Raw genomic sequence first — 19,716 nt, forward strand, 5'->3', positions numbered from 1 at the left:
GCTTTAAGTGAGATTTGAATAGAAGCTTGTTACCTAAGGAATTTTCAGATGCCAATTGATTAAAGTTTTGTTCGTAAAAATCATTTTTTTAATAGGAAAAATGACAAAAATTGAGAAATTTTAAACCATTTTTCTTATTTTTTCGCAGTTTAAATCTTAGACAAGTTTCTTAGTCTTTTATGACTTGACCATTGTTTTGCGAGCTTTTCATTGCTCAAATTGCCAAGGAACTTTATTCGGCTTTATGTTTCCTTGTACTATTAAAAAAAACTCATTAAGTTTTTCTAGTTTTTTTTTTATTCAATTTGTTTTTGAATGCTGTTTCTATTCTTCCTCAATTTTTTAATGGCATTTGTGGATATTCAGGGTTCATAATAGTTGTTATAGTTGTTTAGTCATAAATATGGGCAATTTTCTCCTTCGAGTCGTTTCCGGAATTCTTCCGGCTATGTTCTTTTAAGATCTGTTCAAACATTTTCATGACTTTTGAAGTCAAACTGGACTTGTGATTTTGGTCACGCCGAAACAGGAAGTGGAGTGAAAAAGCGAGTGGTTCTGCGGTGTGAAATTTTTTCGCTATTAATTTAAAGTAGAGTGAGAAAACGGTGTTTGAACAAAAATTCGCTTTCTCGCTAGTGGTTTTTTGTTCACATGCGGCAATTTCACTTTGATTTTTACTGTTTTTTTCGATTTTTTGGATCGGATTTTTTTTCAAAATGGTTTTCCCAATCCATTCACAGCTCATTCGGGACCTAGGTTTTTGTTAGAATCAAAATTACATATCTCACTAGATGTTTTTTGTTCTCCCTAGCAGCATTTTGACATTGATTTTCTGTTTTTTCTTTTGTTTTTTTTTCATCTGATTTTTTTTGAAATGGTTTTCCCAATTCACTCATTTTCCGTTCTAGGTCTAGTTGTTTGTTGAGTCAATGAAAATTTTTTGAATTGTACGTCAGGACTTGTCCTGTTATGTTTTTTGTTTCGTCGTCTGACGCTCTCTTTTCGTTTTACATTTGTTCACACCTCAAAGCTAAAAAGTCAAATTTTCTGAATGACTTCTTCCTCTCACTAACTGTTTTTGCGCGCGTGACGCCGTTTCTCACTCTCTCTAGCAAATGTTTTTTTGCCTGATTAGATTTTGATCATAAGTGACTTACCTCACTCAAAAAAATGACTTTTGCACTTAAATTTAAATTTATTTTCAATTAGTTTAAGGTCAAAGGAACTCATATGTGTAATAGGGGTCCCTTATGAACAGACCTCTGCGCAATAAATTTTTGCAAGCTTTATTAATTTATCGTTTACTTTTCTACATAGCTTTTTGAGCGGCGTTGATAACTTTTTCAACTTCTCTATCATACGGCACGCAAGTCTATTCTTTCGCAGCTATTCCGGCAATCTGCCGACTATGTTTGTAGATCTGACAAGTTCCAGCAACACGGTACACGTTGGTGGCGAAGCAAACCGAAAGGCAAGCAATCCTGATTTTGAAAATGAGGCAAAGCAATACTGTTTTTTACTATTATTGTATGTACAATAAAGTTCAATCAGTTTAAAAGGCATCAATAAGCAAAATAGAAAGTTCGATTACGGAAAGATGAGCTTATGCTCTTGAGTTTTCACTGAGTTTTTCCTTTACATTCAATTGATTGCTCTTGTTTCTGGGAGCCAATTCAAGCGCCGGGAAGGGCTTCTGCTGGCTCTGCTTGCTTTTATTCTTTTTTTTGGTGTGCTCGGCTAGCTTCGTAAAAGTTGATGAGCTCGTCGTTTTTCCATGCTTGGCAAGATGTCAATAGTTTTTTGTTCAAAGGAGAAAAAAGTCGTTATTTAAGAATAATAATTCAGGAAGTAATTAATATTGAGTTAAGGAATAGTGAATAATTAAGGAAATTAAAAAAAAATAAAAAAACATAGAAGGACAAGTGCTGACATAAAATTCAATGAGTTTTCAATGACTAAACAAAACACTAGACCTAGAACTGACTATTAGTGAATTGGGAAAACTATAATGGGAAGACAAGGAATGTGTACTTGTGTTGTTATAGTCTGAATTGGAGAGCTGGAAGTTGCGAGTGGAGCAGCAGAGGAAGCAGGGGAGTGAAGCTAGTAATGCCGCATGTGAACGAATTTGACTTCAAAAAACTTGAAAATGTTTGAACACATCTTTAAAAAAGACAGGGCAACAATACAATTAAAATTTTTTGAATTGTAATAATAATAAATGAAAATAGGGCTGCACTTGTGGTGGGGATTGAATTACTGCGCCCCGCTTGATCAAATAATTTGATGACTGCGCTAGAACTCGCTTTTTAAGTGTAATTCTTTTCATTGGTTGATTGCTGTTCTGCGATATAGGAACTGGAATTTAGATGAAGTAAATAAAAATAAGAAAAAAGGACTGTAAGTTGGTGCTGTGACTCGAACCATCTTCCAATGCTTCATTCGTTTTGTTCCAAAATCGTTTAGTGCTCGCTCTATGTTCTCTGATTGTTGTCGATGACGGCAGTATTTTATCGTCATTAGTACATATGGCAATCTTGTCGAAATTAAATGTAAAGAGCATTAGCAGGACAGATGGTCCAGTGTGCTTTGATAACTGTTTTTTGGACGTATCTTTTTTTCTGGATGAGTTCAAGTATTGATTCGATCTTGTTTTCTTTTTCACCTGTCAGGTACTCATTTGCTAATCTGATCTGATTGTCCCTTACAGCAGGTATATTGACTTCTTCATGGAGTTTTTGGACACTGTACCAGCGGGGTTTTCTCATACAATTTTTCAATGCTCTATTTTGGGTCGGTTGTATGTTGTTGATAATTGAGTTAGATTGGTCAATCCAGCAGGCATTCGAATTGAAATAGAGGTCGAACCCATGATTTATACGAAGTCAGCAAGCACTCTTCGTCATTGTTGATCTGACTGAGCCGCAATAGTTGGTAGATTCTTTTGTTTGCTCTTGCCACCAAACTTCTGCAGTGTTCGTTCCACTGCAGGGTTAGGTTTACGCCAAGAAATTTGACAGAATTTGCGCCTTCGATTCGTGTACCATTGACAAAAAGATCAAGACTGTAAACATTCTTTGACAGATTTTAAAAAAGCATAAAATTTTTTTGTGCCAGAATTTATTCTTAATTTAAGTTTATCGCACCATTTGATCAATCTGTTTAGTGATTACTGAGGTTTTTTTTTGAACTATTGTACAGGAGCTTGATCTGCATTAAAGGGCAAAATCATCAGCAAATTGAGAATTTTATTCAGGTATATCAGGAATGACGCTGACATAAACAAAGAGGAGTGTTGTTGCAATGCGCTGCCCTGAGGTACTCCAGCTAGTGTTGAAGATGTGCTACTTTTTGAGTTCTTAAATTTCAAGAAGATATTTCTCTGAGAGAGAAAAAAATTAACCCTATTTTGTCACAGGTTTATGCACACCAATTTTTTGCAGTTTGTTTTAAAGTCCTAGTCTCCACACTGCATCAAACGCTTATTCGATGTCTAGGCAGACAAATCCCACCATTTTGGACCATTGAAATTCTTCTGTTCCTTGCTGAGTAAGTTTTAGCAAGTGATCAGTTGTGCAGCAGTTCCTTCTATACGCACTTTGCATTTCAGCGAAGACACCGTGTTTTTAACAGTGCGTTAGGACAATATTCTTTACTGCAGTTTCACAAGTTTTTGCAATATAATTAGGTAGGCTGATTGGTCGGTAATTTTTTTATCTTTTTTTTATTTTTATTCGGCTCTGGTAGCATTTCTAATTGTCACTCTTTCCATGTAGTTGGAACATAAGAATTGTTTATTGAGCTAGTTATCAGGAGACAAATATATGCTTTGAGTCATTTAGGTAACCTTTTCAGGATGTTATAGCTGATTTTGTCTGGTCCTGGACTTGATCTACTTGTTTTGTTCAGAATTTCATCATATTTGTCTACTTTGTAACACAATAAATATTTGGTTCAAAATTTTGGTTTTTTGGTATTTTTGTCTCTTTTTCGAGTTTCTCGAAGTGCTCATTTGCTTCCAAGCTTTCGTATTTATGATCTTTCATTGTATCCTGTAGAAGAGTTTTGAATATTTCGCATTTTTGATGTCTGTTATTGCTCTGATTTGTTTATATGAGACTTCAACACTTTTTTCAGTTTTGTTTCGTTTTTTGAATTACCACATAATGCTTTAACTGCTCTCCAAAAGCTTTTGCTCCCCTTATTTTGAGGACTTGCAATCAATTTTGATTGTTTGATTTTTTCCGATCGTTTCATGGACCCCTTATTACTCTTGGAGGAATTTTTTCCCGTTTCAGGGATTTATTACTGTTCTCCGTTTGTTCTTTTCAGCTCTTCTTTTTTCTTTTCGAGGATAAGATTAGTGGTTTCATGTCCAAAGGGTAATCTTTTTTTGTTGGATATACGACTTCTGTAGCGAGAGTTTAATGACCTGTGCAAGTACTTCATTAAATTGATTCAGTTCCTCTGCTTTTGGATAGACTGCCGGATAGAGCACAGAGTTTTCATATTCTTGTCTAACAATCTGCTTAAATTTTTTGAAGTTAGTTTTTGCCTTTAAATGAGTTTGTTCTGAATTACTATATTCAAGGTTGTTATGGTGGAGCTGCGGTCACTACCAAATTCATCGGAAACATAAAATGTGTCAAAAATCTGAAGACTGATGATCGATGAAGTGTCGATCAGGCATATTTTGACAGTTTTCTTTGATGTGGTTGTTATTTATGAAAAAGTGTTGTGCAATTCAGCTCTTGATGTGGAGCGTTGAAATCTCCGCAGATAAAACCCTTTTTCATTTCAGTTTCAAAAATTTCTGACAGATTCAAATCGCGACTTGGTGAGTTGTTGGGAGCTATGACCCAGAGATGACCTAAAACAGGTACTTGAAAGCATGCTTTCGTTATTTTGAAGTTTTCGTCGTTCATTTTTATCAAACTTTTCAAGTTTAACTTCAGTTATTGTCGTTCGCTTCTTTGCGAAAATCATTGAGCCCTGTGACTTACTTGCTCTTGTTTCTGTAACTACGAAATATTTATCAGTGAGATGTTCCTTGTGCCATCTCTTGACTTCTTTCAGGTACACAATATCAATATCTTTTTCCTTCAGAAATTCGAGAAGTTCTGAAATTTTGTTAGCTAAGCCTCGCCAGTACCATTGCATATTTTTGATTCTATCATTGTTGGCTGAGTTGATGGCTCTTTGTGGAAATTTGTTGCGGTGGAACAATCGCGAAATTTTTAGCGTTTTTGATGCTGTCATGTACTTTTTGACCTATTTTATCATCGAAAATTCTGCTTGCACTAATATTGACAACGTTGTTTATATCACTGAAATACATTTTGTTGATCGGATTTTGCTGAGTATTTTAGCAAGCAGAACACTTATGTTGATTGCTAAGACAGTTGAGTCTGGGTTTAACATTTCGGGTTGTCTTTTTGCTACTGCTGAGTACTGGATATCTTGTTTTCACTTTGTTGCTTCAAAAACTGCGTTTTGACAGGAGGAAAATCCTTTGTACACAGATGCGTGCGATCCATCACAATTAGCACACTTGGCTTTTTTTTGGTTCGGTGCATTGCTTAACTGTGTGCTGGCCTGAGCATCGCATGCAACGCTGCTCGTTTTTACTCATTTGCGGAGTGTCCATATTTCTGACACTTGAAGCATATTTTAACATGTGGCGGCTCTTTACTCGGTTCAGTTCTCTAGATGTCAGCCAACCAATCTTTACACCGTGCTTTTGTGCTGCTAAAACATGATTTGTTGAATCTCTTATTACTCTGATAGGCTTTGTAGGTTTTCCACTTCCCCGGCTTAATATCCTTGACAGTTTTACTACATTCATTCCGTTATTGCTATACCGTACCCACTAGATGTCTGAAAATTGACGTGTATTTGTTTCTTTAGTGCATTGGAATACCTTATGCATAAGAGTATTATGCGAACTGTTGATTGTAATGGTTAACAATGTATTATTTCTGATAGATTACGTAACTATTGCAACTTTCGGCTTGTTTTTATGTGGGCTTACTTTTCATTCACCCAGCAACAACAAACTAGCGTTGCAACATGCAGTCCACCTTCTGGTGGAATTTTGCGACTAATATGATTACTTGCAACAAAATTTTCTTAATCAAACGTGTCACACCCGGACTTTTAATTTATTTGGTGTACGAGAATCTTGATTTTCGGCGTAAGTTCAACCTTTTTTTGTTTGATGGTCATCAGGAAAGGAAATGTACTATGGAATATAAGAGATTAAACAAAACACTACCAAAACGTTGGTTTGTTACGGCGCTACCACCGCAAGGTTTAGGATACAAAATAGTAGACATCTCGTCTCACAGTTTTTTGAAGTTTGTACCTTTGTGAATCAGATATGGGATGTTAATAATTTTTGGTTTTAGAATGCGAGATAGTTATTCATACTGCAATATGACATGTAATGTTGATAGTGTTTTTAGTGGGGTGTTTTTGGAATCGATTCATCAGGTTGATATTAGGTGCTGTTGTGAATAAATGTTAAAATTTTCTGCTGATCGTTACGGGATTTCTTCCCAATATGCATATATCAGCTGTTGTATCATCTCGTGACTCTCAAAGTCAGAAGTCCAAATTGAGTGGTGATCATGGTCAAAGCCAAATTGTGCAGAGAGCATAAAATCTGGCAATCTAAAAGAGTTTTTAGAGTGCGAAATCAGGGTTCAAATTTCTGGTAGTTTTTCTGCTCAGGTGCCGTAATATGACTTTCACTAACGTTGTTTCTTTTCTTGAATGCCATTAATTGCTCTCAAACGAAGTTTGTAACAGTTATATTAGTCCTGTTGGTCTTTTTTATGCCATTTTTGGCTTGACCGATTTTTCGACTGACCCATTTGACTTTTCGTCCTTAAAAACGGGATAAACAGGTAGCGCCTAGCGGGCATAAAATTTCATTAGAGGCCCTTTGCCATGTTTAGTAGTCCCTCAAGTGCTTAGTGTGGTGAAGTTAAAGGGAAGGCCGTAGTTTAAGGTTAAAAGGTCATTTTTAGGAGTTTTTGTTGCAATTTTTCGTGTTTTTTGTCATTTTTAAAAATTTTTGTTGGACCAGTCTAGACCAGGCTGGTTAAAGTTGATAAAGGTCTTTCGCAAGACATAAGTACTTTTTATGACCTTTTTGAGAGCTATATGTTTTGGTAATGTGATCAAAAACGCAAAATTATATTAATTTTCACAATTTTTTTCAGCTTTTTGAAAATTTTATATCTTGTAAACTCGTTTCTAATTGTCAAAGATTTCAAATTGTTAATGCTCAACCTAATGGCTTGGACAATCTTTTTTTTTCAAAAGCCACGAAACTATGGCGGCTATTATTGGGGACATCTTGTTTTTTTTACAATCCAAAAATTGAATTGTATTGGTGCTCTGTCTTTTTTTGTAAGATGTTTTCGCTCCTTTTTCATGACTTTGAGCTTTCGAAACGGGATAAACAGTTAAAGCTCAGCGTGCATCAAGTTTCATTAGAGGCACTTGACCGCGTTTAGTATTCCTTCAAATACTTAAAGTTGTGAAGCCACTGGGAAAGCCGTACGGTTAAAAGGTCATTTTTAAAGGTTTTTTTAGCCAAAAGTGTTTCAATTTCTCGCAATTTTTGTCATTTTTGGATGTTTTTTGGACCAGTCTAAAATTGAGGTTTGTAAAAGTTGGTAAAGGCTTTTGCAAGACATATTTTTTTCAAGTTTTAAGCTTTTTGTCCTTTTTTCAGTTTTTTCAGCCCTAGGTGACAAGTAACCTCCTGTAGGGTTTGATTATAGATTACTGCACAATTTTTAGTGGCAATGGAAGGGTTTTCAACATTTTTTCATGGAAGAGTTTTTTATGACAAAGCAATTTTTTCAGTTTTTTGACATTTATTGTCATTATTCAAGTTTTACCAGACCCAGGAGCAAAGAAACCTCATTATAGGCCTCAAAAAATTATAGGTTTAATACTCATTATAGGTTTAATAATAAGTTACTGAAAACTTTTTTGGCCGTAGAATAGTTTTCGACAGTTTAATATCACAAATTTTATCAATTTTTTTGATAAAACGTACAATTTTTTTCAAGTTTTTCAAGAGCCAAAGAGCATCCTCTAGGGTTTGAAAAAAGTTTATTGTACAGTTTCTGGATGTTATGGAAAATTTTTCATGATTTTAACATCACTAATTTCAGCAATTTTAAAAAATATTTGCAATTTTTCAAGTTTTTTTGAATATTTTGCATTTTGTTTTACGTCCTCCGAGTTTTGATAATAAACTGCTAAATATTTTCTAGAGTTAATGGAATGTTAATGAAGATTTTAATGACTTGAGTTTTACCAATATTTTGATAAAATTCGAAAAATTTTTCGGTTAATGATTATCATGTTCCAAGTTTATGGATCTTCATGAGCCATTGAAACTATTTAAGGCTTGAAATACGGATTTTGTACTGGATATTCTCCTGAGACAATAAAATGGTTCCGAGGATATAAATATCACGAATTTTAGCAAAATTTTGTTAAAATATGCAATTGTTTTTAGAATTTTGATTTTTTTTGTCCTTTTGTTAGTTTAACAAAACTTTTAAATCCAACAAAACTTTTAATTCTTGCAGATGGTTTACATGACAGAACTTCAGAGACAAAAGAGGGGTTTTGAACTCTTTTTTAGCGCGAAGTGGAAACCTTTTTTTAATATTGCCTTTTTCAGTTTTCCATCTATGATTTTTTTTTACTAACAAGGCTAGAATACTAGAAGTTGCAGAGTCGAATCTCATCATGGAAAATATTCCTAGCTCTCCCTCTCTCTGTCGGTTGGAGTTTCTTTCCTTCTCTTTCTCGTTCACGTTTTATTTCGCACACCCTATCTCTCTCTCTCTCTTTCCTTAACTCTTTTGTTGATGCCGCACTTCAGCTGCTGTTATTTGGCGTGGTGTCATCATCTATTACCTTCACCTCAGATCCCTTCAATTAAGCTAACGCTAGCCTCACTAAACCGTGACTAGCTACTGACGAAGTCAACCGCTCGCCGGTCGTTTGAAAGCAATTCTCCCGACGTTAGTCGGTTAGGTTTGAGCAGTTTTGAGTTAGTCCTAATGATTAGTAGGTTGTTATTCGAATTGTTAAACAAAATGGAATAATCAATTACTCCGTGCTCGAATTAACCAAACATGTTTGGCAATGATTTTTTGTAATGAGTTTCTGGAATTTTTGAATCCCGGAAAGTGAATTCCAATTTTCGAATGGTTTCTACATTTTTATTGCAAATTTGTGAACACTTGAACGAAACAAAACTTACCCGAATGTTTGTCTTTCAAAAACGTTTTGGTGGTTTCAGCTCTTGAATTTCTTTTTGAACTTTTAACTCCAAAACAGTTACAAAAATATCTAAAATGGTATCTGAATACTTGATTTGTTGCCAGATTTCGAGGGTCAAATCCACCGTGAGCGAATTGGAGTCACAACTGAGTAAGAGTCAACGTGAGCTGCAAGTGAAACAATCTTCTCTTAGCCGCAAGATTATTATGAATCAATCAATGAATTGATGATTTAATTCTCTATAATTTTGAAAAGAAGCATGATTTTTACAAATATTGCTTTCACTTTGTTGCTTCAAAAACTGCGTTTTGACAGGAGGAACATCCTTTGTACACAGATGCGTGCGATCCATCACAATTAGCACACTTGGCTTTTTTTGGTTCGGTGCATTGCTTAACTGTGTGCTGGCCTGAGCATCGCATGCAACGCTGCTCGTTTTTACTCATTTGCGGAGTGTCCATATTTCTGACACTTGAAGCATAGTTTAACATGTGGCGGCTCTTTACTCGGTTCAGTTCTCTAGATGTCAGCCAACCAATCTTAACACCGTGCTTTTGTGCTGCTAAAACATGATTTGTTGAATCTCTTATTACTCTGATAGGCTTTGTAGGTTTTCCACTTCCCCGGCTTAATATCCTTGACAGTTTTACTACATTCATTCCGTTATTGCTATACCGTACCCACTAGATGTCTGAAAATTGACGTGTATTTGTTTCTTTAGTGCATTGGAATACCTTATGCATAAGAATATTATGCGAACTGTTGATTGTAATGGTTAACAATGTATTATTTCTGATAGATTACGTAACTATTGCAACTTTCGGCTTGTTTTTATGTGGGCTTACTTTTCATTCACCCAGCAACAACAAACTAGCATTGCAACATGCAGTCCACCTTCTGGTGGAATTTTGCGACTAATATGATTACTTGCAACAAAATTTTCTTAATCAAACGTGTCACACCCGGACTTTTAATTTATTTGGTGTACGAGAATCTTGATTTTCGGCGTAAGTTCAACCTTTTTTTGTTTGATGGTCATCAGGAAAGGAAATGTACTATGGAATATAAGAGATTAAACAAAACACTACCAAAACGTTGGTTTGTTACGGCGCTACCACCGCAAGGTTTAGGATACAAAATAGTAGACATCTCGTCTCACAGTTTTTTGAAGTTTGTACCTTTGTGAATCAGATATGGGATGTTAATAATTTTTGGTTTTAGAATGCGAGATAGTTATTCATACTGCAATATGACATGTAATGTTGATAGTGTTTTTAGTGGGGTGTTTTTGGAATCGATTCATCAGGTTGATATTAGGTGCTGTTGTGAATAAATGCTAAAATTTTCTGCTGATCGTTCCGGGATTTCTTCCCAATATGCATATATCAGCTGTTGTATCATCTCGTGACTCTCAGAGTCAGATGTCCAAATTGAGTGGTGATCATGGTCAAAGCCAAATTGTGCAGAGAGCATAAAATCTGGCAATCTAAAAGAGTTTTTAGAGTGCGAAATCAGGGTTCAAATTTCTGGTAGTTTTTCTGCTCAAGTGCCGTAATATGACTTTCACTAACGTTGTTTCTTTTCTTGAATGCCATTAATTGCTCTCAAACGAAGTTTGTAACAATTATATTAGTCCTGTTGGTCTTTTTATGCCATTTTTGGCTTGACCGATTTTTCGACTGACCCATTTCACTTTTCGTCCTTAAAAACGGGATAAAAAGGTAGCGCCTAGCGGGCATAAAATTTCATTAGAGGCCCTTAGCCATGTTTAGTAGTCCCTCAAGTGCTTAGTGTGGTGAAGTTAAAGGGAAGGCCGTAGTTTAAGGTTAAAAGGTCATTTTTAGGAGTTTTTGTTGCAATTTTTCGTGTTTTTTGTCATTTTTCAAAATTTTTGTTGGACCAGTCTAGACCAGGCTGGTTAAAGTTGATAAAGGTCTTTCGCAAGACATAAGTACTTTTTTTGACTTTTTTGAGAGCTATATGTTTTGGTAATGCGAACAAAAACGCAAAATTATATTAATTTTCATAATTTTTTTCAGCTTTTTGAAAATTTTATATCTTGTAAACTCGTTTCTAATTGTCAAAGATTTCAAATTGTTAATGCTCAACCTAATGGCTTGGACAATCTTTTTTTCAAAAGCCATGAAACTATGGCGGCTATTATTGGGGACATCTTGTTTTTTTTACAATCCAAAAATTGAATTGTATTGGTGCTCTGTCTTTGTAAGATGTTTTCGCTCCTTTATCATGACTTTGAGCTTTCGAAACGGGATAAACAGTTAAAGCTCAGCGTGCATCAAGTTTCATTAGAGGCACTTGACCGCGTTTAGTATTCCTTCAAATACTTAAAGTTGTGAAGCCACTGGGAAAGCCGTACGGTTTAAAGGTCATTTTTAAAGGTTTTTTTAGCCAAAAGTGTTTCAATTTCTCGCAATTTTTGTCATTTTTGGATGTTTTTTGGACCAGTCTAAAATTGAGGTTTGTAAAAGTTGGTAAACGCTTTTGCAAGACATATTTTTTTCAAGTTTTAAGCTTTTTGTCCTTTTTTCAGTTTTTTCAGCCCTAGGTGACAAGGAACCTCCTGTAGGGTTTGATTATAGATTACTGCATAATTTTTAGTGGCAATGGAAGGGTTTTCAACATTTTTTCATGGAAGAGTTTTTTATGACAAAGCAATTTTTTCAGTTTTTTGACATTTATTGTCATTATTCAAGTTTTACCAGACCCAGGAGCAAAGAAACCTCGTTATAGGTTTAATAATAAGTTACTGAAAACTTTTTTGGCCGTAGAATAGTTTTCGACAGTTTAATATCACAAATTTTAGCTATTTTTTGATAAAACGTACAATTTTTTTCAAGTTTTTCAAGAGCCAAAGAGCATCCTCTAGGGTTTGAAAAAAGTTTATTGTACATTTTCTGGATGTTATGGAAAATTTTTCATGATTTTAACATCACTAATTTCAGCAATTTTAAAAAATTTTTGCAATTTTTCAAGTTTTTTTTGAATATTTTGCATTTTTTTTACGTCCTCCGAGTTTTGATAATGAACTGCTAAATATTTTCTAGAATTAATGGTATGGTAAGGAAGATTTTAATGACTTGAGTTTTACCAATATTTTGATAAAATTCGAAAAAATTTTTGGTAAATGATTATCATGTTCCAAGTTTGTGGATCTTCATGAGCCATTGAAACTATTTAAGGCTTGAAATACGGATTTTGTACTGGATATTCTCTTGAGACAATAAAATGGTTCCGAGGATATAAATATCACGAATTTTAGCAAAATTTTGTTAAAATATGCAATTGTTTTTAGAATTTTGATTTTTTTTGTCCTTTTGTTAGTTTAACGATCATTTCTGGCCAACAAAACTTTTAATTCTTGCAGATGGTTTACATGACAGAACTTCAGAGACAAAAAAGGGGTTTTGAACTGTTTTTTAGCGCGAAGTGGAAACCTTTTTTTAATATTGCCTTTTTCAGTTTTCCATCTATGATTTTTTTACTAACAAGGCTAGAATACTAGAAGTTGCAGAGTCGAATCTCATCATGGAAAATATTCCTAGCTCTCTCTCTCTCTCTCTCTCTCTCTCTCTCTCTCTGTCTGTCGGTTGGAGTTTCTTTCCTTCTCTTTCTCGTTCACGTTTTATTTCGCACACCCTATCTCTCTCTCTCTCTCTCTCTCTCTCTCTCTCTCTCTCTCTCTGTCTCTCTCTCTCTCTTTCCTTAACTCTTTTGTTGATGCCGCACTTCAGCTGCTGTTATTTGGCGTGGTGTCATCATCTATTTCCTTCACCTCAGATCCCTTCAATTAAGCTAACGCTAGCCTCACTAAACCGTGACTAGCTACTGACGAAGTCAACCGCTCGCCGGTCGTTTGAAAGCAATTCGCCCGACGTTAGTCGGTTAGGTTTGAGCAGTTTTGAGTTAGTCCTAATGATTAGTAGGTTGTTATTCGAATTGTTAAACAAAATGGAATAATCAATTACTCCGTGCTCGAATTAACCAAACATGTTTGGCAATGATTTTTTGTAATGAGTTTCTGGAATTTTTGAATCCCGGAAAGTGAATTCCAAATTTCGAATGGTTTCTACATTTTTATTGCAAATTTGGGAACACTTGAACAAATACTTGAAACAAAACTTACCCGAATGTTTGTATTTCAAAAACGTTTAGGTGGTTTCAGCTCTTGAATTTCTTTTTGAGCTTTTAACTCCAAAATCTAAAATGGTATCTGAATACTTGATTTGTTGCCAGATTTCGAGGGTCAAATCCACCGTGAGCGAATTGGAGTCACAACTGAGTAAGAGTCAACGTGAGCTGCAAGAGACACAATCTTCTCTCAGCCGCAAGGTTATTATGAATCAATCAATGAATTGATGATTTAATTCTCTATAATTTTGAAAAGAAGCATGATTTTTACAAATATAATTTCAACATACTACAAAAAAGGTTTCGAGAGGTCTTCAATAATATGAGCTGTTCACCCCGCCTCCTCCATTAAGTCAAAGCTAGCCTTCCTAAGCAGCAGCTCGCTATTGACAAAGCCAACTGCTCGCCAGTAGTTTGAGAGCAAATCGCCCGACGTAAGTCGGTTATGTTAGAATAACTAACTTTATTCAGATCAGCCGTTCCAAATTAAATCATTCGCTTCGAAAATTTTCAGCGACAATTACATACTGTACTTTTAAATCAGTATTGGGAAATATTGCTTGTTTAGGAATGGCAATGCACACAGTTTGAATCAAATATTTATCGACTTGAAGAGGATTTGGCCAAGGCATCCAAGATCGTATCACCCGAAGTGCTCTTGCCTGAAGTAAGTCTTAAATTCTAGAACTCGTGATCGGTTCTGCTTTATAAAGATGAGATGCTATGAGTAAAAGAGGACTCAGTAGAATGAATTTCCGATCGTTAATAAAAATTACCCCTACTTCACAATTTTATGCTGATGGGAATAATTATCAGCTTGAAGGCAGAAAACTAATTGGGCTGTTGAAGAGGAGTTCTGGTGAGCAGTTGCTTTCGTATGAAGGTTGAAGCAACGACTCGAACCAGGTGTCTTCTTATGCAAAATTTGTGTCTGACTGTTCTGTTCTTTCGCTCACTTGAGTGATTAATTGCTCTCAAACGAAGTTTACCAATTATATTAGTCCTGTCGGTCTTTTTCTAATGCGATTTATCGCTTGACCGATTTTTCGTCTGACGTTTTTGACTTTTCGTCCACAAAAACGGGATAAACAGGCAGTGCCCAGCGGGAATTAAGTGCTTTTGGAGATTTTCAGCTCTGTTTCAGCTCAAACTGTTTTGGAGACTTATACTTATGGTGTGAAGGGCGGTTCTTAGAGGTTGAAGACCACTCCACTGTTGACTCCCCTCCCCACTATTGCCCCCACCCCCCCGCGTGCTGTTACCCCACCCCACTGTTGCCCCTCATTAACCCCTGGGTGTACCCCCCCCCCCCCCCCCCGTTTCTAGCGACTGAAGAACAACCGCTCGCTAAAAGCACGCAAATTTATATTTTGCAATTTTTTTCAAGCTTTTTGAAAATTTTTCACATTTTTTTTATTTTTATCAGCCCTAGGTGCCAAGGAACCTTCTGTAGGTTTTAGTAATAGGTATCTGCATATTTCTAGTGGTAATGGAATGGTTTCAACATTTTAACATCACGAATTTTAGCATTTTTTGACAAAACGTGCAATTTTTTCAAGTTTTTTGTTATTTTTCCTTCTTCAGGTCTTTCCTGACCCAGGGGCCCGAAAACATCCTAAGATGTTTGATAGGAAGTTAGTGACCAACTTTTATAGGGCATGGAATAGTATTTCAACTTTTTAATGTCACAAATTTTAGCAGTATCTCGATAAAACTTGCTTTTAAGTTGTTTTTTGAAAATTTTTGTCGTTTCTGTTTTAATTTTTGCTTAGCCTCAAGAGCCAAGGAACCTCCTCTAGGTTTTGAGAGTAGGTTATTTTCTAATTTCCAGATGTAATGGAATGTCTTGCAAGATATTAAGATAACGAATGTTAGCATTTTTTTTAAAGTTTTCGCCATTTTTTTTTGAAATTTAGTCATTATTCAGGTTTTCTGGGCCTCAGGGGTCACAAAACCTCAGTTAGGGTTTCATAATAAGTTACTGGAATTTTTTTGTTTGTCATGGATTAATTTTCAACGTTTTTATATCACAAGTTTTGGCAATTTTTTTTATAAAATTTGAAAGTGTTTTCAAATTTTGTCATTTTCAGGTTTCTCTGGCCTCAAGAGCCAGAGAACTTCCTCTAGGGTTTGATAATATGTGTATAGATGCATAGTTTATAAATGTAATGGAATATTTTTCAAGATTTTAATGTCACGAAATAAAGCAATTTTAAAAGCAAATTTTTGATTTTCTTCCGGCACCAGGGACCTCCTCCAAGGTTTGATAATGAGCTGCTGCATAGTGTCTAGAGTTAATGAGATGCTGATCAATATTTTTTTGACTCCAATTTTTGGTAGTTTTGGGTATAATTTAAATTTTTTTCAAATTTTTTGAAAGTTTTTACCATGTTCCAAGTGTATGAGCCAGTGAAACTATTTCAGGCTTAAAACAGGGATACTAGATAGTCTATTGAGACAATGAAAAGGTTCTCAATGTATTAATATCTTGAATTTTTGCAAGATTTGGTCAAAATTGGCAACTGGTTCCAAATTTTTTCAATATTTTTCGTCTTTCTGAGTTTAACGCTGGCCAACGAAATGAAGTCTCGGAGATGGGTTACTTGACACAAATTTCGAGACGAAAAATGGTTTGAAATTTTTTTTTAGCGAGAAGTTGCTGAGTCGAATCCGATCATAGAAAATCTTCCTATCTCTTTCTCTCACTGTCGGTTAGAGTTTCTTTCCTTCTCTTTCTCGTTGACGTTTTATCTCTCTTATTCTCTCTCTCTCTCTCTCTCTCTCTCTCTCTCTCTCTCTCTCTTTGTTGATGCGGCACTTCAGATGCTGTTGTGTGTCGTAATGTCATCATCTCTGATCCCATTAACAATGAGTTATAGTAGAAATGTGTTGTTTTATCATAAATAACTCAACAGTCACTTTTAGGAAATCATTGTTAATTGCTTGAAAAAGCAATTTGTAACAAATACTAACCCTGTTGGTCTCTGTTATGCATTTTTTTTGCTTGGCCGATTTTTCGTCTGATTCATTTGATTTTTATCATCAGAAACGGGATAAAGAGGAAGCGCCCGGTTTGCATTAAGTTCTCTTAGAGCCGTTCAGCCCACTGGTCTTCAAGTATGCGATTAACAAGCTGTTCTGGAGACTTATACTTATGGTTTTAAGGGCGGTTCTTAGAAATTGATCCCACGCCCGATCCACCCACCCACCGCCCCACATTACCCCTCCCCCAATCCACTTTTGCACCCCCGCTGCGGTGCACCCCCGTTGCGCTCACTTTACGCCCCTTCAATTAATCTAAAGCTAGCCTCACAACCGTGGCTAGCTACTGACAAAGCCAACCGCTCGCCGGTCGCTTGAAAGCAATTCACCTGACTTTAGTCGTGTATGTTTGACTTTCTGGCTCAGTGTTCTACGCTCGAATTCTTGTTTTTTGCGTACTCCAAATTGCTCTTCTGAATTTAAAACTTTCGCGGCAGTCAACGAGTAATTATCTGATCCTTCTAAATCTTATAGTATCTTAAGAAAGCTACAATATCATACCACTTCCAAGCTCTTGTATTAAGCACGTGATAGTGTTTGGGTCGATCTGCTGAATAAGCGAAGGAAAGAGAGGGGAGTGATTAGTTTCTTCAATTTTTTTTCTGAGAGAGCGGGAACATAAGTGAAATTTTTGCTTATGTTCCCGCCAAAAATTTAGTTCACGAGCGGCATCTTTTACGATTTTTGCTTATGTTCCCGCCAAAAATTTAGTTCACGAGCGGCATCTTTTACGATTTTTTATTCATCTTTCATTAATTTCTCTCAAATAAAGTTTGTAGCAATTATTGTAGTGGTCATTTTGGTCTTTTTTTGCGAATTTTTGCTTGACCAATTTTTCGTCTGACCCATTTGACTTTTCGTCCTCAAAAACGGAATAAGCAGGTTGCACCCAGAGGGCATTAAGTTCTGTCAGAGCCTTTCAGCTCACTAGTCCCCAAGTATGCGATGCACAAACTGTTTTGGAGACTTATACCAGCTCACCACTTTAACCCTGCACCCAATCCTCAATCTTACCCCTGCCCATTGTTCAGGCTGTAAGGGCCTCGTGCAGCCACAGATCCCCTTTAACCGTAGCCCCACCCCTTTCAGCCCCCGTGCACCCCCTCCCCCGCTGCGCTCACTTCACACCCCTTCAATTAAGCTAAAGCTGGCCTCACTAAACAGTGGCTAGCTATTGACGAAGACAACCGGCCGTTTGAGAGCAATTCGCCTGACGTTAGTCGGTCATGTTTTTATTTTTTTAAATACCCTTTAGTAGCCGTTTTCAACTGCTTTCTCCGTCCGCCAGTTGTCTAAAGCAATCAGTGCGGCATTAGTCGGTAGTGATTTTAGTTGTTGCTCAATTTTGCTCATCGACCTATTTCTATTAGTCTTATTATAAATTTTCAGGCTGTATGAAAGGCGTTTCACTCATTTTTTTCAGTTAGTATAACTGTCGTGTGGTGTTGGATGATTTTATTATTTTATATTTTTCCAAATCATTTCCTGACACTTGATGCTTCCTTGATGCGAGTTTGGTGAGTAAATTGACTGTTTTTGATATCTTGATGGGATCTTTTTATTTTTTAGGATCTTCATTTTTTATTGCTTTCCTCGGATGAAGGCTTCGGCTGAATATTTAATTTAGCAAGTAAAAAGATTCTTGGAAAGCACGTAGTATTTTTACGAAATTTATAAAGCAATTTAAGTTTCTTTGTTTTTGTAAGCTGTGAAGCTGAAATCTTGATATTAATGACTTTTGTGCTCGTTGGGTCATTCCACTGACTCACTCACTCACTCACTCACTCACTCACTCACTCACTCACTCACTCACTCTCTCTCTCTCTCTCTCTCTCTCTTGCTACTAATAGTTGGCCTCAGTAGCGCGATTCAATTTTTATTATACGTTTGCAGTTAAGGCTTTTGTACTTAGTTAGTTCATTTAAAATTTGTATACAGTCAAAGAAACTCATTTAACAGGTGAAATTCTCTGATAAAAGTAAAATGATATCATACAAGCCATTTAAATTTGTTGGTGACTTTCCTGGTTTTGAACGTTTAGTCGATAACTTCTTGATCTTCATCACATTTCTGTATCTGTTTCCATCTAATTCTGCGATTGAAGTCTATGTCGCAACTATGATTGCCATCTTTTCAGATTTTTCCAGACCAAAAACGGAAAACGGTACGCTGATGAAGAATTGGAACCTCTGTTGCTCCGTTAAATGAGGCTCGTTCGCAAATTTTAACAAACGATCTGTTCCGATTCTGTGTAAATCTTTGATTGTTTTCTTTTAGTTTGGTTCTTACTGTGGTTTAATTCCAAAAACTTCTTTGCACACCCTTATGAGCTAGAATTTCAGTTTTGAACGTTCAGTTTTTTGGGCGCAATTTGAGGGACAACCAACCCCAATCGCTGTTTGACAGCAATTCGTATGACGTTAGTAGGTTGTTTTTAGAATACTGTTTTTGCTTATAAACTTTGTTATAAGAGAAAGTGCCTGCCGTCTATTGCTTATTTCGTGTACTTAAATTTAATGTTGTTAATTTTAATTTCATGCTCACAATTTTAATGATAAATAACCGAAGAGATAAGTTTTCGAACTTACGCAAATCCATAGTGATTAAAGGTTGGTTTATTTTGAGGTTTTGTGACGTGCCGATTTCTGAAGGCTCTAATCAAACATCCTCGTTGACTATTCATCGGCAGTTTTCTTTTATCTTACGAATCACCTTAAGTGAAGTCAAAGTGACAAAAGTTACGGATGGGTAGATACGTTGATACTTTGTAGTTGATTGATTGATGATGAAGTATGATTTCAGGTGAAGAAGATAATGAACATGATCTTCCAAGTTCTGGTCAAACATATCAACAGAGAGGCACATTACACTGGCGACAGTCTACTGCAGTTTATGAAAATCGTCATTAAGGTCATTAAAATCGTTATTAACCACTAACGGTCTTTATTGCATTACCTATAATAAACAATCAGCTGGAGTAGTTTATATTGGATCTTTGCTCTTCGCTTACTGTATGAAAATTCAGGGGTCACTGATTATGCAAATGACTTACCTTGTGTTGTATGAGACATTAATTGAACTCCCACTTCAAACTGTCTATGAGAGGTTGTTAAAATTGGACAGCGAAGTTGAAATTCAAATTTAAACTCCTTTATTTAGAGCTATGTTTATTAAGTATGATAACTCTATTATCTGATGTTATGAACA

At 35.8% G+C, this 19,716-nt stretch overlaps 1 protein-coding gene across 3 annotated transcripts in view; it reads left to right on the top strand.

The window, feature by feature from the left end:
* The window catches only part of LOC142349533 (FK506-binding protein 15-like), a 90,800-nt gene that overhangs the window by 54,737 nt on the left and 16,347 nt on the right, over positions 1-19,716 (top strand). For 2 of the 3 annotated variants that reach the window (XM_075401159.1, XM_075401161.1), the window contains exons 17-19: positions 13,573-13,668; positions 14,036-14,134; positions 19,312-19,419. In XM_075401159.1, the coding sequence (XP_075257274.1) occupies positions 13,573-13,668; positions 14,036-14,134; positions 19,312-19,419 (303 nt within the window). Of the gene's footprint in view, positions 1-9,422; positions 9,517-13,572; positions 13,669-14,033; positions 14,135-19,311; positions 19,420-19,716 lie in introns of all 3 variants that reach the window. The other variant, XM_075401160.1, reaches the window with a different exon arrangement.

Source organism: Convolutriloba macropyga, chromosome 11 (genome assembly GCF_964194025.1).
Source record: "Convolutriloba macropyga chromosome 11, txConMacr16.3, whole genome shotgun sequence".
Taxonomy (NCBI): domain Eukaryota; kingdom Metazoa; phylum Xenacoelomorpha; order Acoela; family Convolutidae; genus Convolutriloba; species Convolutriloba macropyga.